The 26,828-nt window shown below is 47.7% G+C and overlaps 1 protein-coding gene across 1 annotated transcript in view; it reads left to right on the top strand.

Moving 5' to 3' along the window:
* Positions 1 to 18,196: 18,196 nt before the first annotated feature.
* Positions 18,197 to 26,828, top strand: part of XYLT1 (xylosyltransferase 1) — a 311,204-nt gene continuing 302,572 nt past the window's right edge. Inside the window, exon 1 of the mRNA XM_047837663.1 lies at positions 18,197 to 18,593. Coding sequence (XP_047693619.1) covers positions 18,249 to 18,593 — 345 coding nt within the window. The 5' untranslated portion in view covers positions 18,197 to 18,248. The remainder of the gene's footprint in view (positions 18,594 to 26,828) is intronic.

Here is a 26,828-nt window from a genome sequence, read left to right as displayed (position 1 = left end):
AGATTTCTTGCTGCCTGCCAGTCCTTTGTGTTGAAAAGATATCTTTATTTTTTTAAGTTTATTTATTTATTTTGAGAGAGATAGAGAGTGCATGAGTGGGGAAGGGGCAGAGAGAGAGGGAGAGAGAGAATTCCAAGCAGGCTCCACACTGTCAGAGCAGAGCCTGACGTGGGACTTGAACTCAGGAACCGTGAGATCATGACCTGAACTGAAATCAAGAGTCAGATGCTTAGCCAACTAAGCCACCCAGGTGCCCCAAAAAGGTATCTTTAAAATACATCAACTCAAAAATTCATATGAATGAATGTATCCTGGGGAAGATGAGACTCTAGTGTAAGCATGGGGTGCCTCTTAATTGCCACTGGTAGCGTAACCATTGACTTCATCCAGAATGTCCCCACCTTCTGCATGGAAAATTTATTTGCCCATCTTGCTCTTACTTCCTTTCTGCAACTTAAGCCATTTAGAGAGGCACTATCTCATTTACACAGACAACCACACATTGTATGATTTGTTTATGTAAAACGTCCAGGAAAGGTAACTCCTTAGAGATAAAACGTAGATTCATGGTTGCCAGGAGCTAGAAGTGAGAACAGGGATTAACTATAAATGGGCACGTGGGATAATATCATTGGGGTGACAAAAATATGCTAAAAGTAGACTATGTTGATGGTCACACAACCTGATAAATTTGCTAAACATTGTTACAATGGGTAAATGTTATGGTGGAAAATTTATACCTCCATAGAGTTGTTGATGAAAAAAAAAAAAAAAGAAGAAGAAAGTGAGGTAGACACTGTGGCGGTTGTGTCTTGCTCACATTCCCAAGACTTTTAGTTTTCATACAGGCTCACTGACTCCACCTCCAATCCTAGAACTCCTTGCCTGAGGCTTTCTCTGGCCATCAGAGCCCACTGTGCCCACATGTGTGGCAGACTGCGGGTGCCAGGGAACTCATGTCCCTTGAGAACAGCCCTTGACCACTAACTGCTAGGACTTGGAGTACAAATACCCCAGCTCTCTTGCCTTGTGGGCACATCTTACATGGCATCTCCCAAAGTTCTCCAAGTGGGATTGAACTCCAGTTTCTCATATTGGTCACTTGCTTGAAGAGATCATTTTATAGGCTTCTTTTACTTCCCCCCTCCTGCCTCAATTTCCTACTCTTTCCTTCTGGTGTTTTCTGGGGTCCCCAATGAAATATATTATTACTTCCACTTACATCTTTGTCTCGGGGTCTACTTTTAGGGTAACACACTGGAGAGGATGTATTGGAAATTATTAAGAACTAAGAGTTGATTAAACAATTTAAATTGAAGTTAAGCAGTGACCTTGGAGTCTGATTTCCTGGGTTAGAGTCTGAGCCCTACCTTACTTGCTACTTATGTGACTCTGCCTAAGTTCCTTGGTCCTAAAGTCTCCTATGTCTCATCTGTCAAGTCAGGGTAACCATAGTGTCTATGTGATAGGGACACTGTGGGGTTGTCATGCAGTAGTGCAGCTGGAGCTCTTCACAGAGGAATTGGCACGTAGTAACTGTGTAATAAGATGTAATTATATGTGATTTTATGGGGTGATGACTGGTCCATTAAATAATCACAGACATTTGAACCTGAAAAAAAAAAAGGATTGGTTGGATTTCCTGAGGCTTATTCATAGAGTGTTGCCTCTGTAGCCAAGATCATAAAGCTTTGGCCTTGTTGCTTGGGTAACATGAGTACCACGTCACCAAATGACACTGGCCACTCTGGGGTTGAGCAGAAAGTGGAACAGATGATGCCTTATTGTGTCTTGATGAACAAACTGGATTGAATACTTCTCCAGAGGGACCCATTTAACTAAAGTGATTATCAAAAATTAGTAGAATTAGTTTTACGACCTTCTAAAAAGAAGCAGACATGATCACATTTTATTTGATTCCATGTTAAGCCAGGGTTGCTCATCGGATAGATAAGCAATCTTGCTGTGATTGATTGTAGACTTTAGAAGTCATTTTCCTTGCCTTAGCCTAGATCCTCATCTGTAAGAAGGAAATAGCAATGCTTGCCTCAGAAGGATATCTTGGAGATTATATGACTCATTTTATGTAAAGAGAACTGGACAAGGTCTAGCTTGTAGCAGGTGGGCAGCATTCACTCTTCTTCTTCTTCTTTTTTTTTTTTTTGAACTCCTCTGTTAATGCTTCTCCAGTGATGCTAACTTGGATAGGGATTTGGTTCCTTCAACCTGTAGGAAATAGAGCATGTGCCAGAGCTTAAGTGACCCTCCCTAAACTGGCAGAAATAATCCAGCATACATGGCAAATGCATGGCACATACACCACCATTCCCCCTTCTGCAACAATACCAGACATTACTAATCGATCATCGCTCTTTTCATTTGAGTTTGGATACAGTCCCAGAATCTTTTCCAGCAGAGCACTCTATGCCACTACTACCAACTGATCAAATTTGGCATCAAGATGAAAGTTATTTGCCAACTTCCAGTGTCAGCTTAAAAATAATGGAGTTTAGCACAAATTCTGGAACTCACTAAATACTTAATAAGTGGACAGCTAAGAGTAAATAAATGCAAGGAGATTATTTAATACTGCAATCGCCTATGTCCTTACTAGCAATCCTGCTCAGAGATCAAGACCAAATTACTCAGAGTTCCCCCGCCTATATTGTGCATCTTTCCTTAGTGACAGAAAGTTTTGGAGAATACCTGGAATACTCATAATTATAGTCCCAAAGGAACATCCTCGGAAGATCTATATATTGGTATGATCTTATCTTGGGAGATTAAATCTCCCTGTTATAGCATTTCTGTCCAGCGCTGGCTGCACAGAAACTTCCCAGAAGTCTAAGTTATCTGAAGAGCTATTCTGGCAACGAAGGAGAAATCCTTAATTGGTAGAACACAGTCAACTATTTTCTGACCAGGAGGCACATCTCAAAACTGTATGTCAGGAGGCTGTGACTGAGCTGTAACGCGGAAGCTGATGGCGATCTCCTTAGGAAATTGGTTTTAGCCATAGGAGTGATGGCTCTTTTAAAACAAAAAGACCAGCATCGGACATCAAGTCTGCAATTCCAAACATCCCATGCTATTATAGTCACTGCAAGACTGATTCATGGTCCGATGTTTGCTTTTTTCTATTAAAAATGTAAAAGTATTCACTATATTTGTATAATTATGAAAATTAAACACATTTATTATAAATGCAAAAAAATCTGAAAGAGGAAAACAAATTCATCTGTAGATTCACCACTCAAAGATAGCCAGTATTAAAATCTGGGGTATTTCCGGGGCGCATGGGTGGCTCAGTGGGTTGAGCGTGGAACTCCTGATTTCTGCTCAGGTCATGATCTCATGGTTCATGGGATCGAGGCCCACATTGGGCTCTAGAGTGACACCATAAAGTCTGCTTGGGATTCTGTCTCTCTCTCTTCCCCTGCTTCCTAAATAAATATACTTAAAAAAAATAAAATATGGGGTATTTCCATCTTGTCATATTTCAACACATATTTAAGCATAATTATGCTTGTGTATTACACACAAATGTTATATACAAACCTTTATGTCCTGAAGGTTTTTTAAAATTTTAACTATGGGATGCCTCAATCAGTTAAGCATCTGACTTCAGCTCAGGTCATGATTTGTGAGCTGTCAGCACAGAGCCTGACATGGGGCTCGAACCACAAACCATGAGATCATGACCTGAGCCGAAGTCGGACACTTAACCGACTGAGCCACTCAGGTGCCCCAGAGCTGCCATGTTTAATCACTGTGCTGTGCCTCAGCTAAGGGAACGCATGCTCAAAATCGTGAGTGATGGCAGAGTACTGATCTCCCATTCAGCTTTCTGACAGTTGACCTATGTGAAGCGACATATCCCAATTCTAGAAACAAGGAATCTGTACTTTATACCCTTGATGAAGTAGGATACCCTATGTTCTGCAGTTAATAAACAAATGCGGGCTTAGTGGCCTGAATATTTTTAATGGATTTATTGAGATATAACTTACATACTATAAAAATTCACCTATTTTTGTATGTTTACACTTCTGCAACTATTACCACAATCTAATTTTAGAGGATTTCCATCATCCCCAAAAGAAATTATGTAACCCATTAGCCATTACTTCCCATATCCCTCTGCCCCCAGCCTCTGGAAATCACTAAGTGTCTTTCTGTCTCAATAGATTGGCTTATTCTGGACATTTCATATAAATGAAATCACACAGTATATGGCCTTTTGTGTATGGTTTCTTTCTTGAGCGTGTTTTTGGGACTCATCAATGTGATAGCATAAATCAGTACTTAATTCCTTTATCTTGCGAAATAGCTGTTCAATATGCCACGAATGTTTTCACCATCCTAGACACCTTTCTCTCTCATTCCTTCCCATTTTATAAGACTCAGTGTGTTCAAAACTGGCTTCCCCTTTCTCAAGTCAAGCGCTGCTAATCTTCTCTTCCTGTTCTACTTCATTCTAGTTCATTTCTCTGTCTCCTCTGAAATTTTCAGGGTTTTGTTTTATTTATATTCAGGACCCTATCCCATCTGGAATTTCCTTGTACTTGATCTAAGATAAGAGCTCAACATTATTTTCTTCCAACGGAAATTTAGTTAAACCACATTACCCTATTGGATTCAAATATCACCTTTGTTATATATTTGAGTTCTCTGTAAGAGGTCTAGGTGAGCTATTTTTTTCTATTCCTAAGCCAGAAATACCACATTTATATGGTATTGGACTTCATGGTATATTCAAAATATCAGTGAAGGGGGGCGCCTGGGTGGCGCAGTCGGTTAAGCGTCCAACTTCAGCCAGGTCACGATCTCGCGGTCCGTGAGTTCAAGCCCCGCGTCAGGCTCTGGGCTGATGGCTCGGAGCCTGGAGCCTGTTTCCGATTCTGTGTCTCCCTCTCTCTCTGCCCCTCCCCTGCTCATGCTCTGTCTCTCTCTGTCCCAAAAATAAATAAAAGTTGAAAAAAAATAAAAAAAAAAAACAAAACAAAAAAACCCAAAATATCAGTGAAGGCAAGTATGTCCCTGCCATTTATTTATTGGCTATTTTAGAGCATTTCCTTTTCTGTTTGTTCAATCCAGTCTTCTCCTTTCCCTTCCCTTAGCACTGATAGCAAATTGTTGATATTCTAATCGATACTGGGGATTTTAGTTAATTTTATTTATTAATTTGGGGAAGGCTTGTGTTTCATTTATTTAAATGAATAAATTTATAATAAACTTATTTAAATAAGTTGTTTACATGGTTCTCACTCAAGAACATAGTATTTATTTTCACTTTTATAGATCTTGTTTTATGAAATCAGTCACATTTTGAAGATCATTTTAAAAATGGTTTTCTTCATATAAGTCCTGAATCTTTTCTTCTTAAGTGGTTTTCTAAGTTATTTCATAGTTGGTGCTGTTGTGACTGGGATATTTTATCCATCCAAGTTCTCCTCGTATCTGTTTCAGAGTCATTATTGTTAGTATGTAGAAAAGCTACTAAGATTGTATAATTTTATTGTTTCCAGTCACTTCACAAATGCTCTCCTTGATTCTACCAGGATGATTGTTTTGCTCTTTTATTTTTCACTAGAGTCAGTTAGTTTTTCTTAGTGCATAGAGCAAGCCATCAGGAAGAAGAGTGCAGGCTCTTCTTTTCCAATACTTACCTGGTTATTTTATTTTCTTGTCTAGATACATTTTCAGAACTTCTGAAATTATTTAAACATTTTAATTGTTGCCATTTTATTTTTTTATTTTTTATTAAAAAAAAATTTTTTTTTCAACGTTTATTTATTTTGGGGACAGAGAGAGACAGAGCATGAACGGGGGAGGGGCAGAGAGAGAGGGAGACACAGAATCGGAAACAGGCTCCAGGCTCTGAGCCATTAGCCCAGAGCCCGACGTGGGGCTCGAACTCACAGACCCCGAGATCGTGACCTGGCTGAAGTCGGACGCTTAACCGACTGCGCCACCCAGGCGCCCCTTAATTGTTGCCATTTTAAAGTATATATATATTTTTCCAATGGCCTTCATTATATTTAGGTAACTTCTTCCTTTTAATGTTTTAATAAGATGGTGACTTATCAGGAATGACTGCCAAATTTAATCAAATAGCTTCTCAGCTTCACCTTTAATTTTTTTTTATGTTTATTTATTTCTGAGACAGAGAGAGACAGAGCATGAGTGGGGGAAGGGCAGAGAGAGAGGGAGACACAGAATCAGAAGCAGGCTCCAGGCTCTGAGCTGTCTGCACAGAGCCTGACACAGGGCTCGAACTCACAAACCGTGAGATCATGACCTGAGCTGAAGTCGGTCGCTCAACCGACTGAGCCACACAGGCGCCCCATCAGCTTCACCTTTAATATATTGATGTGATTAATGGATTATGTTGATACCTTCCCTGGTTCCAACCTGCCTTGAATTCCTGGAATAAACTCTTCCTGGTCATAACACTTTACTCCTTTGATGCTAGTACCTTATTCAAAGGATTTGTCTTTATTCATAAGTAATATTTACTTATAGTTTTCTTGGCTGGTACTATCTTTATCAACTGTGTTTTAAAAGAATTGAAAAGCTTCTCATTACATTCTATGGAAGAGGTTACCTACCCTGGCTACACTTGAGAACCAGCTGGATATTTATACCTGGCACAACACAGACAAATTGGACAGGAATATCTGGGGGTAAGGCTTGGACAGCATTAGTTTAAAAAAAAACTACCTGGTGATTTTGTCATTCAGTCAAGTCTGAAAACCAGTGTGTATGATTAGGAATTGTTTAAATAACATTAGAGCAATCTAGTTTTTTTTTTTTTTAACATAAGATTAATATAGAACTCAGCAATGATACTCTCTGATCTGGGGGTCTTTTTAATGCTGTATCTTCCATATCTTTGGTAACTGGTTTCTTCAAATTTGTCAACTTCTCTTGTATCATTTTAAATATTTTTTCAATAAGCCATTTTATCTCAGTTATCAAATGTGTTGTCATAGAATTGCATATGATATTGTCTTCCATTTCTCTTCTCATCTGTAACTTTGGTTAAGTGTTTTTTTAAAAAATTTGTTTAATATTTATTCATTTTTGAGAGACAGAGAGAGACATGAGCAGGGGAGGGGCAGAGAGAGAGGAAAAGAGTGTGAGCAGGGGAGGGGCAGAGAGAGAGAAAGACACAGAATCTGAAGCAGGCTCCAGGCTCTGAGCTGTCGGCACAGAGCCCGATGCGGGGCTCAAACCCACAAGCTGTGAGATCATGACCTGAGCTGAAGTCGGATGCTTAACCAACTGAGCCCCCCAGGTGCCCCCCCCCTTTTTTAAAAATAAAGTTTATTTATTTATTTTGAGAGAGAGTGAGAGAGAGAGAATGCCTGTGTGCCTGCAAACAGGTGAGGGGCAGAGACAGGGAGGGAGAGAATCCTGAGCAGGCTCTGTGCTATTAGTGCAGAGCCCATTGAGGGGCTCGATCTCACAAACCATGAGAGCATGACCTGAGCCAAAATCGAGAATCGGACACTTAGCTGACTTAGCCACCCGGGGGCCCAAGTCCTCTTTTTGATAGAACCGTATTTTCTATTTTCTTTAATTAGACATGGCCAGGGGGTTAATCAACAGAGTGACTCAATGTTTGTGTACATTACAAAATGATCACAATTAGTCTAGTTAACACCTGTCCCCATACATAGTTGCAAAATTTTGTTTCCTTGTGATGAGAACTTGTAAGATCTATTTTTTAAAGCAAGTGTCATATATACAATACAGTATTATTAACTATAGTCACCGTGCTATCCATCACATCCCCATGACTTACTTATTTTATAACTGGAAGTTTGTACCTTTGACCCCCTTCACCCAGTCTGTTTTTTTTTTAAGTTTATTTATTTATTTTGAGAGAGACAAGAGACAGAGACAGCACGATGGGGGAGGGGCAGAGAGAGAGAGAGAGGGAGACAGAGAATCCCAAGCAGGCTCCACTGCCAGCACAGAGCCTGACACGGGGCTCGGACCCACGAAAGTGCGAGATCATGACTTGAGCCGACACCAGGAGTTGGACGCTTAACGGACTGAGTCACCCAGGCGCCCCCAATCTGGTGTTTTTAAAAATGAGCTTTTGAGTTTATTTTCCTCTCTGCTACATATGCTTTCTATTCCATTACTTCCAGCTTCTATCATTATTAGTTTTCTATTCAGAATTTCTTTTAGTTTATTTTGTTCTCATTCTAACCTCCTGGGGTTTATAACCATTTCCCTTGTTGTTTTATTAGTCATTCTTTATAATGAAGGCACTGAAGTCTATTAATTTTCCTCTGACTACAGCTTTTGTTATATTCCATGGATTCTATTACAACGTGTTCTCTTATTTATTGCTGTAAAAAAGATTGAATTTTTGTTGTCTAGAATTATGTTTCTCAATTTTTAAGTTAGAAAAATAGGTATTTCTAACATTATCAGATTATTATCGGAGAGAATTTGGCTTGAGAAAAATCTCTTTTATTTGTTGAGGTTTTCTTATGTCCATTGTGTATGGCAGATTCCATGGATTTTAGAAAATATATTTATTTTCTGTTAAGGTAAGCATGTTTCTGTATATATCTACTAAATTGAGTTTGTAGGTTACACAATACAATTTCTCCATGCCTTTACTTATTCTTACTTCTATTTATCTGCTTGCTAGGGAAAACAAGTGTATTGATTTCTTCAGATATATATGTATTTATTTTCTCAAGTTCCTATTGTTTTTCTAATGGTGTTCGGTTTTGTACTGAATGCTTGGCATTGCTCTAAGTGTTTTTGTTAGTTTGTTTGTTGAAGTAGGGTTCACACCCAGTGTGGAGCCCAGTGAAGGGCTTGAACTCACCACCCTGGGATCAAGACCTGAGCTGAGATCAAGAGTTGGATGCTTGGGGCGCCTGGCTAGCTCGGTGGATTGAGCATCCCATTTGGCTCAGGTCATGATCTCACGTTCATGGGTTCCAGCCCTGCGTCGGGCTCTGTGCTGACAGCTCGGAGCCTAGAGCCTGCTTCGGATTCTCTATGCCCCTTCCCTGCTCATGCTCTGTCTCTCTCTGTCTCTCAAAAAATAAAATAAAAGTTAAAAAAAAATTTTTTTAATTTTTTTTTTAATTTTTTTTTTCAATGTTTATTTATTTTCGGGACAGAGAGAGACAGAGCGTGAACGGGGGAGGGGCAGAGAGAGAGGGAGACACAGAATCAGAAACAGGCTCCAGGCTCTGAGCCATCAGCCCAGAGCCTGACGTGGGGCTCGAACTCACAGACCGCGAGATCGTGACCTGGCTGAAGTCGGACACTTAACCGACAGCACCCAGGCGCCCCCCCAAAAATTTTTTTTTTGAGTCAGACGCTTAACTGGCTGAGCCACCCAAGCGCCCTGCTCCAAGTGCTTGGTACCATGAAATCATTGGTTTGAGCATTATGACCATCCTAGGAGAAGGGTGAGATGTCCTCCCAGAAGGAGCAGGGATGGGAAAAAATTTGCCAAATCCCCAGAGTTAAGAAGTAGATTCAAACCGGTGCTTTGTATCCAGAGGCTCGTTCTCAACTGTCACCCTGCGTCTGACACATAGGGCATGACCGAATTTCCTCTCCTGCAAATGGCCCCCCATTGCATGGCTAGTGTGGGTTCCCTCTCTTCTTAGGGACTCTCTTTCTGGAGCTACAATCAGTGGCTCCCATGGGAGGGCCAGACTCAAGCCAGGATAATGATCACCCTTTGCTGAGATGTTTCTGGACTATGACTAAGAAAATGATTCATTCACTGATCCAGCAGAATTTAATTAAACACCTACTATGTGCCAGGTACTTAGTGCTGGGGATAGGGCAGTGAACAAAACAGACAAAACCTACCCTCAGGGAGCGTGTGATCTAGTCAGGGGGTGGGGAGGGAGACAGACATCAAACCTAAAACTATGATCAGTGATTTATTTATGAAAGGTAACAAGTGCCACAGAAAACAACAGCACCAAGCACCGGGCAATCAGGGGTGCTGGCTCGGGCAGTGCAGTTTGATTGGGATGGTCAGGAAAGGCTTAGCTGAGAAGGGGTCCTTTGTGCAGAAGCTTGGCCAAGGTCGGGGCAGGGTGAGGCATGCAGGTACCCCGGGGGAAGAGCCCTGCAGACAGAAGGAAGAGCCAGGGCATTGCAGTGACGTGGGCCTGCCTGGTGTGTCCCAGACCAGAAGGGAGTCAGGGGCAGGGGAGTAGCTCAGGAGGTGAGAGGTATGCAGAGCTTCCGAGCAGCTTCAGAGTATGTGAATCTGGTGGGCAGGGAGCACAGGCCTGATTTAGGGCAAACGGGAGACCCTAAGTTAATTGTTTTGCAGCCATGCTGGGAAGGGAACAGAAACTTGGGGAGGATGCTGGAGAGGGAAGTGGGGCCAAGAGAGGGCTATTTGTGTTTGTTTATTTGTTTGTTTTAATGTTTATTTATTTTTGTGAGAGAGAGAGAGTAGGGGAGGGGCAGAGAGAGAGGGAGACACAGAGTCCGAAGCAGGCTCCAGGCTCTGAGCTGTCAGCACAGAGTCCGAGGTGGGGCTCAACCTCACAGACCGTGAGATCATGATGGGAGCCAAAGTCAGACGCTCAACCGACTGAGCCACCCAGGCACCCCTATTTGTGTTTGTTTTTAACCAGAGAAGTAGCAGTAAGTTTGGATGGTGGAGGGAACAACGAGTTGGATGGAGTTGGAGCCATCCGTACATGGGGTGCGGCCCCCGGGCAAGTGCAGGAGGGGCCCTCCGGCAGGAGCCAGGGTGGTTTGTCCATCAGCACTCACTCAGCACCCCAAGCAGAGGAGTAGGGAGATGAGGCCCAGGCAAGGGCGAAAAGGAGAGGAGGCCCAGGAAGCGGAGGGCGTCCGAACATGTGGCCTAAGGCCCGGGAGGGTGTGTGGACTAGCAGATGGTGGTAGGGCAGTATCGAGGTCTGCTTGAGGCCCACGGTCGTGGAGGGCGATTCTGTCCCTTTGTGGTGGCTGTGGCATGTGACCCTCAGGAGCTCTGGCAACTGCGTTTCTTATACGTGGAGAGCGTTGCTCTGCCATGAGAATCACTCAAGCGCTCGGAGAGAAGCAGAGGCAGGGGCTGAAGCACCTGGCTTGCATGTTGGGGTCTCTGGGTCCAGCTCTTCCCAAGGCTTATCTCCATCCCTGGCCTTCGTTCAGGTAAATGGTTCAATGTCACCACACACCTCAGCATACCGGATATGGAAACAGAAACCCACCCTGAGTGGCTTCGATCAGTGGGAGGTTCACTCTCAGGTTTGAAAAGCAGTTCAAGGGTAGGCCACATACAGCAGATCAGAAAGTATCAGGGACCTAGGCTGTTTCTGTCTTGCTAGCGCATCGTCTCTAGCACTGGCTTCTATCCTCATGGATACAAGCTGGCTGCTGGAGTTCCAGCTATCCTTCCTGCATTCCAGACAGAAAGGGCACTCATCCCACCCAATTTAGCACCCTCTCCCAAAGGATTTCTTGGAAGCTTCACAATGATGTTTACTGCTCTTTCTTAGATCATCCTTAACGACTAGGAAAGCTGGGAACCATTGCTTTGTTTGGGCACACCGTCACCCTAAATAAATCAAGATTCTTGGTCAAGGAAGAAGGGAACAATGGATATTTCATAGGCAGTCTGCAGACTCCAGCATATTTGATTATGCTGTCAATAAACTACCTTTTCCCTTAAGTCTTTTTGGAGTGGATTCCTGAGGTCTACAAGCAAAAAGATATTCGGAAGACAAGACACTGAGTAATCCCAGTAGCTGAAATATGGGTTGAGATGGTGCAGAACAGAGTCTGCAAACAAGATGGGGACGATGAGTTTGTGAGGACGAGGCTGAACCTGCCACTGCAGGGATACAGGGCTAGGTGGAAACTTCAGTCACGTGGAAAGCCTTCTAGAGGGCTGAGGGTAGATTAATAAAATAAAAGGATATTTGGACAAACGATACTTGTGATTTAATGCAGCAGCTCCTCCCAAGCTTTTTTTTTTTTTTTTTTTGGTAAGATGGTATCTTTTTAATTTTTTCTCTTTTTTTATGGAATTTTTCCTGACCCATTCCGTATACTACACCACCAGTAAGATGAGTCTTTGTTAACCAGGGTTTGAGAAAATCCAAAATGACAGAACGCCTGCTATGAATTAAGCGGCATTTTTCACTTATACATCCCAATGGCATATATACGAAAACATAGAGCTCCCGTTATTTATTCGCCCAACAGATGATGCTTGGTGTGTGGAAAGAATCTCAGCCCTCTAAAAGTCGTGATTTGTGAGACAGCATATGAAACACTCCAGTGGCCTTCCGTCCATGAGGGAGGGACCAGCCCTTACCGGCCCATTGTTGTCACTAGCAGAGGGCTCATGGCTCTCTGGTGTTCCTTGTGCACATAAGTAACTGGTCTCAGCCCTGCCTGCCCACGAGAATGTAAGTCCCATGAGGACAGGCCCAGCTGTGCCCCCCTTCACTGCTGTATCCTCAGCATGAGCACTGTCCTGGGCATCGGGTAGGTTCTCAGTAAATATTTGGTGTAGTCCTGAATATAGGACTTGGCACATAGTAAGTGCTCAATGAATATTAGCTCTATCTCCATTATCATCACCACCACCATTTTTTATTTTATTTTTTAAAGTTTATGTATTTATTTTGAGAGGGGGGGAGTGGCAGAGAGCGAGAGGGAGAGAGAGAATCCCAAACAGGCTCCATGCTGTCAGCACAGAGCCTGACGCAGGGTTCAGTCTCATGAACCGTGAGATCATGACCTGAGCTGAAATCAGGAGTCAGACGCTTAACCGACTGAGCCAAGCAGGGGACCCTAAACAGTTACTTTAAAGAAAAAGAAAAGATGCCTGCCACGATGGACCTGGAGTGGGTCCTTCTTTCAAACATCACAGTGTTGCAGGGTAGGGTTCAGGCTGTGAGAGCTCAGGGGTTGGAGGGCTGGTGCCGTGCAAGGTCAGATAATCCTGCAGACAGTACGGTGGTTTCTGGTTTTTCATGCGTCCTTTCTTCAAGCAGGTGTCTCCTCCTCTCCTCCATCACCCCCCAGCCCCGCCCCACACCTGCTACCCTTGCCAACGGCTGGGGGTTCCTTCTGCACAGAATGGATGCCAGCTCCGTTTAGGGACCCCTCCTTTTCCTTGCTGTCTTCAGATCTTTTCTGTGGGAAAGTCTGCGGCCAGAGGAAAGTTATTTGCTACCTACAGCTCCCTCTGCTGATACACCGGGTGGACGATTCCCTGGAAAAGCAGCCTGTGTCAGAAGCACAGCTGGGTGTCTGTCTGGCAGGACATGCTGCCTGCCTGTGTCTGTGGTCTGACCAGAGACTATTTCCTTTTCTTGGGTGGAGTTGGGGGGGGGGGAGGGGGAGTACAGGTGAGGCGTGCTTGTGACCTCACATGCTTCGGCGGGCCAGGGGTGGCTTTCGGCATCCTGGCTCCTCTGACCTCCATGTGCCCAGGGACCACGGTGCTTTGCATGTGCTTGTCTGAGAGAATCAGAGATGCCTAGGATGCGACCACGTTCTGTGCATCCTCCCACTAACACTGCCAAACAGGTGACCCATGTTTATGATGTCTGTGTGATGTTGAAGTGAAACCAAGGGAGAGGTGTTAAATTTTTTAAGAGCAAAGTCAGGGTCACAACAGAGCCTGGGTCAAAACAGGCTCTAATAAACCAAAAAGAAACAGACACATTAAGATTAAGACAAATTAAGATAAAAAAAAAAACCCATGTATTTGACTACATTTGACTCTTAGGCTGAAGTTTATCTAAATTCAGAAGGCATGTCATGCCCTAGCTCTCTGGTACCTTCTGTGAGTAGAGAAGGGGAGAGCATTTCTTTACAGACCAGCCTGCCAACATGAGCAGGCTAACGTTCCTTGAGTGCTGCCACTGGCTAGTGCCAATATTTTATATGAAATAAAGGACACTCTGTTTTATACTCTACCCTGATCCCTACCCCCAACAGCCTTAGGACAGAAATATTATTTTTCTTCATCTTTTATGGACTGGAATAATGAGATTCGGTAATGTTAAGCAACTTGCGTAAAATCACACAGCTAAAAAGTTGCTCAGATAGTTATGGGTTCTGCGAAGCACTCGTAAGCACCAGGCTCTAATCCACCAGCTGGTGTTTATTCTATGCCTGGAGTTTACTCTGTGCCCTGCACTATGCAAAATGCCAGAGAGAGAAGAGGTCCTTGCCCTTGGGGGGACTTAGAGTCTTTTGTCAAAATGGAGGACTAGATTTAGTGCTGCTTCCTCCAGGCAGCCTTCCCAGACTACCTCCCCCTCCCCCCCCCCCGATACCTATGGAAACTCATAATTGACACTTTCCTACTGTTTGTTAACGAAATGAAAAATACCTAACATTTACTGAGCACTTATTATGTTCTGGTCTCTATACAAAAACCCTGTATATGCGTTATCTCATCTAGTCCTTCTGAGAAATCTATGAGAAAGGCCCTATTCATACCCCCCATTTTACAGATGAGGAAACTGAGGCATAGAGAAGGTAAACAATGGATGCCAGAAGTCTCAGTTAAAAAGCAGCAGACCTGGGCACCTTGAGGGTGAAGACCCCTCTTCCCTGATTTCCCTCCTAGTCTCCAGCAGTGCTGGGCACACCCAACAGCTCAGAACTAATTGCTGACCGATCTTCTCTCCCCTCATTTGAAAGTGATGATCAAACAAGAAATGGGTGTGGGGTTGTGGAGGGAATCCCACAAATCAGTCGGAACTTCCTTAGAGCTCTGGCTCTCAGTTAACATGAGAATAAGAACCATATTTAAAAAGAAAAAATTCCTTAGGGAATCTTCTTAATATCTATTTTTCTCTTGCCCAGCGTGGTTCCTGGCGCATAATAGGGTCCAATATATCTGTGTTGAATGACTGAATGAGCTTTAAAAATTCTAAAGAGACTTGCTGCTGTTGTCACGGCTGCTGCTGCTGGAGTATTTCAGCCCCGTCTTCTACATCAAGCTCTGTGTAGATGCTCCAGGTGCTGTCTGTCTGTCTTGGGGCAGGAAGATAATCTCGGCGACCCTAGTGGCTCGCCTTCCTGCCCTCCTATCTCAGGTGATTTTTCATCCTGAAAACCTCACATAAGCTGTTTATGGCATCCATAACCTGCCCAGAGCTTTTAAACCTCTTTCTTGCATGGCTTTTTATGAGTTGAGATAAACAAACAACTCTCTCTCTCTCCAGGGACTGGGAGGCCTGGATCTTTAACCTCACTCTTTCAGCCTATGGCCCCCAGGGGAGCTGAACCAAAGCATGGGCCCCAGAAGACCATGGTTAAACGTGTCACGTGCAGGAAGCAGATAACATCGTTGCTGTTTAGAGGAAAATGCAGCATAGACCTTGAAGCAGAGACAGGCTGGAGGGAGCCGATGCCAAGAGTCCCCAGGGCAGCCTCTGATGGGATTGGAAAGCTCTGTTTCGACACCAAGGAAGAGTTCTGGGGACATGACATGATGATGCTGGGGCCCATCTATCTCATCCAATCCATCATTTGGCATTGAAGACACCAAATTATTTGGAGGGGAGTGACCTGCCCAAAGTCATGCAACATCGTGGCCACATGGGATAGACGACGGTGCCTGCCTCTCCTGTACCACTGCCCTCTTGCCCATAAGACCATCATCCCTGTAGAACATCCGGGTGGTTGCAGGGAAGCTAGCTTCTCCCCAGTGCCCACCATGGTGTATGGGACCTCGGCCCAGCTGATCAGCACATTCCATGCTCCTGGCTACCTTGCTTGGTTAGGGGTGACCTGTGACCTAATACTAGTTCAATCAGAGAGCATCTCTGCACCTTTGAGGAGAATGCTGGGAAACAGTGACCCTCCTTCCTCTGGGCTACAGATGAACAAAGGATACAAGTAGTCTCAGCAACTGATGTTGAGACATGAAGACAGAGCCTCAGGATGAAACAGACCCCATGAAAGGCAGAGAGCAGAGATGGGAAAGAAAAGGAATTCTAGGTCATCATTCTGAGTTGCTGGATCAAACCTCACCTGATGCCTGATGTCTTTACTCTAAAATAATCAGTTACATGATCCAGTCCACTCTATTTTTAAGACAGTTAGAACAGAGATTTTTATTAATGATAACCAAAATACTCCCAAGTGATAAATAGATGACAGAAGGCCAAAGAGCTTGCCTCTTCTATCTCGCTCCTGGTTAGGTGGGCTGAACCCAAAGGGTCTGCCTCTGTGCCTTTCCACAGGCCTGGCCAGGCTGCAGATATTCCGAAGGCTGAGTCTAATCTGCAGTTTAGAATCCCCGCTAGCTGGTCGTTTACACTCTCGGTTCGGGGAAGTGGGTTGGCTTGTTATATGGGTCCAGAAAGCATTTTCTAGGAGGTCACTCCCACCCCACCCTCAGGAACCAATAGCACTTTGTGCATCTCTCTCAAATCACACTGACCTCACTGCTTTTTAATGACCAACACCTACATCGGGATCCCCTTTGGACTCCAAGCTTGCTGAAGGGGAGACTAAGCCTTACCTTTGGATCCCTGCACCTGGCCCCGTGTGTGACACAAGTCTGATGTTCACGGATTCTTGACCAGTGGATGAAACCATGTCTTTCCCCTCTCTGCCTCCCTCTCTGATGGATCCTGTTTATTCCTGTACTTTCTTCTCTTTAAAAATTAGGATGAGGTTTCAAAGCACCGCAGACAAGATGCAAAGCATTCGCCCCTGCGTCCCCGATTTACAAACCGGGGATTTGCTCTGCTACTGTCTTCTCATAGTGCTAAGGCCTGTCCGGGACACCCACTCCCTCTCTCTGCTCACCATGGATTCAGGGCTGCCGTGTATAAAGCCCTGGGCGAGAGGACAAGGGAGGGAAAGAGTGGAAAGACTGAGTCAGAGAAGGCTGGGGATGAAACTTGAGTCCGTTGGGCTCATCAGTCTAAAATCTCATTGACAGACAGGGAAGCTCGGGCCCTGGGAGGAGTCCTCCTCGCTCAAGGTCACTGGGACAGTCCAGCCGGGATGGGAAGGAACTCCACTTTACAAGGCAAGACCCGTGCCCCCAGAAGCTGAACCCCGCACAGACAGGAAGGTAGGCTTCGGGAGGGATGGGAAGAAAGACTGGCGGAAGGCTCAGCGGCCAGACCTGGAAGCTTGCAGCCTTTCAAGGTTGAGACACTGCTCCAGTGGGTGCTCCCTTCCCAACCAAAGCCCTCGCTCGCCAACTGGGTTTGGAGTCTCTTGGCTTGTTTGTCCTTAGGGACCAGAGAAGTGACTCAGGGAAGCACTTAGTACATCGTTGGCTCTGGAGGGTGGGGTGTGACTCAGGAGCCACTCACAGAAACTCATTCATAGCCTCCTCCCTGCCCCTTCAAGCCAGGGATCCAGGGATCCGCCGCGTGAGACCCTCCCGCGGCTCTGACACTCCTGATGCGTTTCTCACGTCTCCACCTGCCCAGCCGTCTGTGTGCCCGTGGAAGACACCTGGACTGCAAACTCCTGGGCGGGGAGCCCGCTCCGCTCAGCGGCCTCGTGCTTGCTTCCCTCGTGGGAGGCAGGGTCTCAGGACCCCCAGATCTCCCTGACCTCCCCTGGATTCTGAGCGGGCCCACCCTCACCCAAAGCTTCCCCTGATCTTCTGCCCTCCCCTCTCTCCCTGTGTCGTGGAAACTGTCCCCTTCTCGCCCACCCCGCCGCGACTCTTGCCGTGGAGGGTGTCTGACCTCTCTGCTCGCCCCCACCCCCTTCCTTTCCCTCCTCCTCTTTCCTCCCTCGCTCCGCCCCCAGGCCCCGCCCCTCGCCACCCCGGCCCGCGTTCCCCCCCCCACCGCCCCCCCCTCGGGCCCCCGGGCCCCCGGCCCGCCACCACCCCCTCCGCCAGCCGAGGGCTGTGCGGGCGCGGGGGGGGGGGGAGCCCCGCGGGCCAGGCCCCCGCCCGCCCTGCGCGCCCCCTCCCCGAGCGCGCGCGCCCGGCGGCCCCCTCCGCGGCCTCCCGCTCCCCGCCTCCCCCCGCCTTCCCCTCCTCCTGGTGACGTCCGGGTCCCTGCCCGTCTGAAAACTCCGCGCCGCGGCGGTGGAGGCGGCGGCGGCGGCGGCGGAGGAGGAGGAGCAGCGGCGAGCCGAGGCGGCGGCGGCGGCGGCGGCCCGAGCGCGAGCCCGAGCGGCAGCCGGCGGCCGCGGGAGCCGCGGGGAGCGCGGGGGCGGCCCGGAGCGCCCGGGGTCCCCGCGCCCCGCTCGCCCGCCGCGCTCCGAAGATGGTGGCGGCGCCGTGCGCCCGGAGGCTGGCCCGGCGCTCGCACTCGGCGCTGCTCGCGGCGCTCACCGTGCTGCTGCTGCAGACGCTGGTCGTGTGGAATTTCAGCAGCCTCGACTCCGGGGCCGGGGAGCGCCGCGGGGGCGCAGCGGCCGGCGGCGCGGAGCAGGCGGCCCCGCGCCGGGAGCGTCGGGACCTGCCCGCCGGGCCGGCCGCAGCCCGAGGCGGCGGCGGCGGCGGCGGCGGAGGAGGACGGGGGCCCCCGGCGCGGGCGCGGGGAGGCGGCCCCGGAGAACCCCGGGCGCAGCAGCCGGCCAGCCGGGGGGCACTGCCCGCGCGGGCGCTGGTAAGATGCCCTTTCGGCTCGAGTCCCGGAGGGAGGGGGGTGTGTGTGTGTGAGAGGGAGGCAGCCCCGACCCCACGCCCCCCAGGCCCCCCAGGCCCCCGCCAGCCCTTGAACCCAGGGCGGCAGACTGGGACTTCCCAAGCCTGCTGGCTCCTCGTCCCTTTCCCTGGAAGCCGGGGCGGGGTCCCTGCGGAGGTTCGGGGGCCGTGGGCTGCCCCATCCCGAGTCTGAGGACTGCCCCCTTGGGGTCTGGGGAAGTTATCTCCAGAGGAGGCGCTTCGGGGGTTTTCGGAGCCTGGCCGGGTTCCCGTTCCCCGTCACTCTTGCTGGGCGCCCCGACTTGCACTGTGCATGTGGGTGTTGGTGCCTCGCTCTCTGAGTGCGCGGATCGTGCCCGGGCGCCTCAGCCGCTGCTCATGGGCGGTGCTCACAGCATCTCTTCGGGATTTTGCTGAGCTGAGTGCAGAGAACTCAGGTCCCTGCTTGGGGTCTCCTGGTCTTGTCCTGGCCTCAGCTGGGGTCTGGGATCGGTATCCCACAGCCCCAGCCGACTCCCTGAATCAGGATTCAGCCTTGGGCGCCTGGTCTTACTTCTCGGGCTCCCGTCTGCCATCTCTGGCTGTCTGAGACTCCTGTCTCTACCTTCTCCGTCTCTAACCTTGTCCTCTCCCCTGTGCCCTCTCTGACTTTCCTCACCCTGCTCTCCAGTGATGGGGCATGCCCCCTTCTCCTGGATGATGGTTCTGCTCCCCGAGTCTCCTGTGTAGCCGATTGCCCTCACCACAGCTGTGTCTGACCACATCATCACGACTTCGGCTCTCGTGGGTTTTCTTTGCTTTTCCTTGGGTGTGAACAGTCTGAGCTCTGAAACTGTTTTTTTCTGCAGATCTTCTGGGGCCATCTGGGTGTCTTCCTGTTCTGTACCCCCCGCCCCCTTTCTCCAGGGATGTCTTTCACACCTTCTCTGGGCTGTCTTGCTGAGAGCCCACTGAGCTAGGACAGGAGGTCAGAGTCCCCAGCTCTGGGCCAGGCTGTCACTGTCCTGTGGGTGTGAGTGACTGTCTTAAGGAATAACAACGTGCAGGGTGTCTGTCTGTATCTTCCTCATGCCATCTGCCTACAGGGATTCTCCTAGTCCTTGGGGGACATCAGATGCCAGGGGTTAGTTTTAGGATTCTTAGCCACTGACTGAATGCATATCTGTGTCGTTTGTCGCTGTGGGAGCCCTCACTGAAGATTGTCTTCAGGCACAGCGTGATGCTTTTTGATCTGTTAAACTTCTTTGGAATCGGCGGCGACCCTCTTTGCCAGAGCACGGCTTTTTGTGGGCAGAGCAACCCCAGGACGTGATGTGACGGCATTTCACTAGCTTGTTTGCGTGGGTAGCAGGTAGATGTCTTTCCCTCATTTGTAGAGGTGGGGGGAGACTGGAGTGAGATTCCCGATGGAGAACCAGAACATTCCCAATGTCCTGTGGCCGTTTATTTACAGAGAAGAGTACTCCCAGACGCTGTCTTTGAAACTCCTGGGGTGACTTGGGATATGTTTGGGCAGAAACTCAGCGAGAGGTTCTTTCTGGATTTGGAGCCCTCCCGGAGAGTGGGGTGGAAGAGGGTTCGGGATGTGCACCATTGGCCCGGAATGGGAACGTGTAGGCTGAACATGGGGGCATGGGGCTTCCTATATCCTTTGCATCTGGGGTTCACACAGGCACCAGGAGGTATCTTTGGGTGCAGAGACCACATGTTGAAAAAAGTGGAGGGAAGGAAGGAGGCCTGGATGGCTGATTTCTTCCTGGGTCCTTGACATTTTGCGTACTCTGTCCACACTCCGTGTGTGTGTGTGTGTGTGTGTGTGTGTGTGTGTGTGTGTGTGTTTAATGTCCTCCTCTCTTCTCTCTGGCTGTCTACCATTCTGTGGTTAACTGTTACCTCTCCTGGATTTGTATTTTATTTTATCGGCTTGTCTGTCTCGTCTCTTTCCCCTGCCCCACGTCTACCCCCCTCACCCTGCTAGCTCCTGAAATCACAGCGCAGACACGCTGGATGGAGCCAGGGGTCGGCCCTCCCCTGGCTATGCCCACCCAGCCCCTGCCCTTCCATGGGGCTCAAGGAGACCAGAAGAGGGCAGGCTGTTCCCAAAGTCCGATGTCGCCTGAGCTTGGGTTGCAGTCTAGGAGAGGACCAGACCTTTTCCAGAGCCCCTAAGGCCCTTGCAACATGTGGTTTCTCTGCAGACCCTGCCGGAGCTGCTGGCGGGATGCTTTGGGGTGTGGATTCAGGAGTGGGACATGAAAAAAAAATTCCCTGTGATTTTCCAGGTGGCTCACTTAAAGAGCTGGTGAGACGCATGCTTGGGACATGATACTTCATCTCTGCGCTCTGTGGAGGGTGGGGCTCGGGCGGGCTGGGCAGGGGGGGTTCTCGAAGGCAGAGGGAATCTGTCCCTCCGCCCCCCCCCCCCTTGGTGGCGCTGGTGGTTGTGTCCCAAAGAGTGTCAGGCAAGCATTGCCTCTAGAGCGTTTTCTGAAACAAGACCTTGCTGCTTCCTTGTGCCCATGGCCCCAGAACTTCCGCACTTGCACCTTCTGTGTCTGGGGAGCTGCGCCCCAGTGGAAGGACATGATTGTATTTTTGGTGCATCTTAAGAAGCCAAGAAGAAACACGCTGTTTCTCCAGCAGACAGAGTCAGAGACAGCATAAGGATGGCCACAAGATGAGCATATCTAGAAAAGATTTCCAAGCTCCCGTGTCCCCCTCAGCCTCTTCCAAAGCTCTTAAATATTAGAATTATCAGGTGGCTTGCTGCAGAGTTGTGGCCGAGACGCCGATTCCTTTCCTGGGTCTCCAGTAAGCTGTGGATTTGTCTGTCACCTCAGAATTTATGAAACAGATGGGCTCACTTATCGAGGGAGGAAAAACACTGGGGAGAGTGTCAGAAAGCTCACACTCCAGTTTCTGAATAGACTGGGGAGAAGGGAAAGAGAGCTGTGTGTGTCAATGTCAGGAGAGTTTCTTTTCTTTCCCTTGGCCTCCAGCGAGGCCTCTGGAGGTCCCCACATTTATTGCTTGTGCCCTTAGATAAACTGCTACTCAGTAAGTTTCATTTAAGGAACCGAATTTTTAATTGCCCTCACACACATTCATGCTTAGGATGGCGTTTCTGTGTCGGCTGACCCCTTTGAAATGTTGATTTTTCGGCAGAAATTCCTCATATTCCACATTGCTCAGATAACTCGGGACTTTTTCAGACCTTGGCAATGACTTTGAAAAATTGGTTTGCAGTATCCAGATCACCTCTGCTTTTAACAGCCTGAGAGGTGTGGCTTCTGTTTCTATCCAAATGTTTTGAGACCAGAGAGAACAGAGGATATTTTATTGATGGTTTGGTTGTTTTTTTTTTTCACACTCTCAATGGGGTTTTATTTTGCTTGAGCAATACATTACACTTTGTATACAGAAATACGCATCATTGAACAATATTTATCTTACTGCAAATGTTGCCATCTGCTTAATCATATACTGGAAAATATTAAATAGAGTAGATAAATAAAAGCAGAAATTATTAGACATGTAGGTGTATGTATGTAATTGTGTATATATGTTTGCTTTCCTTCCAGTCTCCTCACACTTTAGATATTCTCTCTAGTTTATTAGTTGATTAGTTTTTTTTTTTTTTTGAGAGAGAGAGAAAGAGAGAGAGCACGAATGGGGGAGGAGTCAGAGAAAGAGGGAGACACAGAATCTAAAGCAGGCTCCAAGCTCTGTGCTGTTAGCACAGAGCCTAACGTGGGGCTCAAACGTGCAAACCGTGAGATAATGACCTGAGCCAAAGCTTAACTGACTGAGCCACTCCGGGCGTCCCTAGTTCTTTTTTTTTTTTAATATTCTGAAAGTTTGCATGACAAGATACTTGCTCATCTGCAAATAAGAAGCCAAGGTGTAAGTCTCTGTTTCCTGGGGAATCATCCAACTTTGATCCATGGTCTTTATAGGAAAGGAAATATGGTGTTTTGAGTTACAGCAGACACCTGACATCCTGTGTGTGTGTGTGTGTGTGTGTGTGTGTGTGTGTGTGTGTTTCCCAGAAAACAAAATATTCTTAAGTATATCTCCGTAGTCAGGGGCTGCCCTCTCACCCAGAGCTATTTATGGTCAGTGGGGCCATAAATCTGCCTGCAGAAAGACGAAAGGTGCACATTGCCAATATAATCGGACGGCAGGCACAAGGTGCACTGTGTAAGGGCTGACCTCCTGTCTTTTGGTTAATCTTGCCCTAAGACTTGTCACTTAGGAGAACGCTCCCTTCTTTTTCTTTTTCCCTTTGCATTTCCCCATTTCTGTTGACTCTGGTCCCCATCTTTCAGAACCAAGAAGATCCTTTGGAGAAAATGAAACATAAAACATAACCTCAATCCCAACAAACTCCAAGTTCAAAGGAAAAGGCGTGGGAGCAGGAAAAAAAGTCATAGCACACATGAAAGAGACCTCTCTGAAGTGTCCTTGGGTCTGAGACACCTGGGTTCAAATCTGGCTCTGCTCTTGGCCATCTCCATGACCTTGAGCAAATCATTCTGCTCTGCTCCTCTGAAAAGCTGGGCTGCCTCATAGGGTCATGTGAGGATGAAGTGTATTCATACATGTGAACTGATTGGGGCCTGGCACACGAAAATGCTCAAATGTGAGCTGTTGTTCTTAAAAAGAAAGTCTTAGTATGTTTGAAAATAAGCAATTTTTCGCAATTATTCATTTTCCCATGGAAAGTGGGGTTTGAATGAAATCCAAGGCAGTAGAGTGCGTCCAACACTGCTGTGTGGGCCAGACTTGGAGAAGGATAGAATGTGCTACAGGGAGGAGCACTAATATTTATTGAGTGCCAGCTGTATGCCAAGCATCCTTGAGATGGTTTGCATAAATTATGTTATTAAATGCTCACACACACACATGCAAAAAAAAAAAAAAAAAAACCACGATGGAAGGAGGCACGATTCAATTTACACAAAATTCTTTGCAAATATTACCTTACTGTCTCAGCCAGTCTTCCCAGCCAGCTCTGTGGGATAGGACTGTTTCTGTTCCCATTTCACAGATGAGGAAACCGGCTCAGAGAGGTGAAGCACCTTCTCACTAAGAGCCCTGTGCTGGAGAGTCCCAGACCTGGGATCCAAATCCGGGTCCGCCTTCTTCCGATTGACCTACAGGTTTCTGAGCACCTAGTGTGTGTGGTTCTTTGAGAAACTCTCCATGCGGCTAAACTGTTCTTGAAAATCTTGAGACCACTTTTCTCACTTCTCACCGCAAGTTTCCAAAAACTGTGCTGACCCTAGAGGAGGAGGAGGGCTGCAGCTTGCATTGAATCAGACCCCTAAACAATGACACAAATAGGGAATACGAATAATAATGATAATGACTCTCCAGAAAGCAGTTATAAGGTACCAGGCACTGTTTTAAGTGCTTCTTCTGTATTAACTCATTTATTCCTTCAGCGAATTGTGTTACAGTTGTGACAGTTGTGACAACAGTCATGGTGCTTAATGTAACTAGGCCCTGTTCTGGGTGTTTTACAAACATTAACTCATTTCAACCTCACGCTGCAGAGGAAACTGAGGCACAGGGAGTTTCAGCGACTTTTCCAAGGTTCACAGTTAAAAATGGCAGAGGCAGGATTTAAACCCAGGCAATCTGGGCTCTTAACTCCTCTGTTCCACACCCTCCCTCTTCTAAGCATGTTGAGAAGGTCCCCAACCTTAGAATCACAATGCTTCAAGGAGGCACAGAAGTAGTTGATTCGGTCACAATGCCCAGCCCCAAGCACGGGGTTTTTATGGTCCTAGAATGGTAGGTTAACACCCTAGAGTGAAACATGCAGCGTCCATACAAGGGTTGAACTTGAACTGCTAAGTTGGCCCAGAGGAAGGAGTTTTGAAGTCCGCTCTCTCTAGCCAGGAAAGGAAGGAAGGAGGGTGCAACACAGGGTTCCTTGCCCAGTGGAAATAGCCCTTCATTCATCATCAACGGGCTTCCTGCTTCTGCCCCCGCCCGGTTAAACTGCTCTGTGGTTCTTTCCGGAGGAGCCCATGACTTGCCCCTGAGAGCCTGGGCGAGGCAAGGAGGTATCTCTAAGAACATGCAGGTCGATTGTCTCATGGCACTTCCTTCCGCCTGCAACAGAAACTACCCGTTTGCCCGCAGATACTCATCAGGTTGTGCCCCTCTGATATTTGTGGTTAGGGTTGCCTCCTCCCCCTACTGGAAGCCAGAGATGTTGAGAAGAGGGAGATAGGGAGGGTGGATGGGTGTCACCTTGACCCGCTCAACACTGGAGTGAGCAGGGAGACTGGTATTATTAGTATCAGGGCCTAGGAGCCCAGACAGCCAGCCAGGTGGGGAAGGAGGGCAACTAAGGGCATTTCCGAAGTCTCTTTGGGAGGAAGATCTCCCCTTTCTGGGCCCTCTTTAGGCAGTGAAATGGGTTTGTTCTGTCTCTGGCCCGGTTTGTCGCAGATGACTGCTGGCTTATCTGGGTATCTAATCCAGGCTAATGTGTCTGTGGATTCTAATGATGAGCGTTTCTCCTCCCAGGGAATCCTTTGCTGTAATCCTTGGCCAGGAGAAACACTGGTTAAGCCCAAAGGAGTCAAGCTGATGGGGTGGAGAGGTTGATGCAGGGGTCCTTTCCCCAAGGGGTGTGGCCACTGTAACTGTGATCATAACAGTGAGGAAGGTGAGCAGGATCTCTCTTCGTTGAAAGTTTACCTTACACCAGACCCTGTAGAAGTACGAGGAAGACGTGATCTCATGAATTCCTACAAGGTGCCGCAGCTCAGTCTCCTCTGTTTTACTGATTACAAATAATAACAACTAAGGCAAGAAGTTGGATGGAAGTTGAACAGCTAAGAAGTGGCCAGTTATAGGAATTGAAGGTTGGTGGTGACTTCACATACTGTGTTCTTAATCTCTGTCCCCAGTTGAGTAAGTCCCTTGTCCCTCCCTCTCTCCTCTCACATCTGTTGATTCGCAAGTGCACCTGTGCTTACATCCATCTGTGCATGCATTCATCCATCCATCCATCCATCCATCCATCTATGCATTTATGTATCCATCTGTCTATCCTCCATCCATCCATCCATCCATCCATCCTCCACTCCAACAGTGAGAGCATGGCAGGCACTCTGCCCAGCACTGCCACGACCTTTATGAACAGGACCGACGTACTCCCTGCCCTTGGGAGGATCACTGCAGTGAGCTTCCATCAGGTGAAGGGTGGTGCCGTTGCCGATACTCAGGCTATCAACAGAGAGGTTCCTTTCGAATCCTAGCCTGATTCACTGATGGTTTCACTTCCCCAGAGTGGCCTCTTGGACACAAGAAGAAGGTTTCGTCTGGACAGGTTGGGGGTCAGGAATGGTGTGATTCAGGGGCCTGGAAGCCCTCAAGTCTCCCACCAATGCCCCAAACTGCCTAGCATGAGGTCTGGACTGCTCCACTCATGGGGCTCAAGCTCTTCATATTGCTTAATAAGGAGCCTGGAGATTAGCAGTGAGCTGCCTGAAGGTTGCAAGGGGAGCAGGTGGTCAGAGGCTGTGGGGCCTGGGAGGCGTGTCCTGTGATGTTTGCGGGCCCGGAGGGAGTGCTCTGACATTTGGAGTTCATAGCATCTGAACTCTGCCATTCATATCTGTGGGACTCAGATGTGTTACTTCAGCTCTCAGGGGCCCAGTTTTCTCGTGTGCAGTGCATGAACCATGAAGGCACCTACCTGGGAGGGCCTGGTGATGAGGCACAACTCTGGCCCGTGATCAGTGCTCCCGTTTTCCTTCCTGATTTGTGCCCTTTGGGTAGGTTTTGTTTGGCCACACAGTATATTAAAATAAAAAGGCACTGAAGTTTGAGGATTAAGATATGCTATAAAACGATACGGATTATTGGAATTCCTTTAAAAAGTCACAAGATCTGGCAGTGCGGGGCCCACATTCTTGCTTGTTTTTCAACTGGCCGGGCTGTGGAGGGACTGTTTCTGAGACCCTCCAGATTCCTGAGACCACTCCCCCCCCAAGATCTTTTCTTTCCCCTCTTGTATCTGACTGGCCCCTTTAGGCTGTTGAATTTGCAACCTCTCTCTGGAAGATGTCCCTGTTAAAAATAAGTGCCTGTGGTCACCTGTCAATTATCCCCATGCAGTTTATTCACAGCACTTATTTACCTGACTGCTTTTGCTTGCCTTGGGCATGATGGA

The sequence above is a fragment of the Prionailurus viverrinus genome, chromosome E3, assembly GCF_022837055.1.
Source record: "Prionailurus viverrinus isolate Anna chromosome E3, UM_Priviv_1.0, whole genome shotgun sequence".
NCBI classification, from domain to species: domain Eukaryota; kingdom Metazoa; phylum Chordata; class Mammalia; order Carnivora; family Felidae; genus Prionailurus; species Prionailurus viverrinus.
Note: the sequence above shows the minus strand (reverse complement) of the source record. Positions and strands in the feature narration are given on the sequence as shown.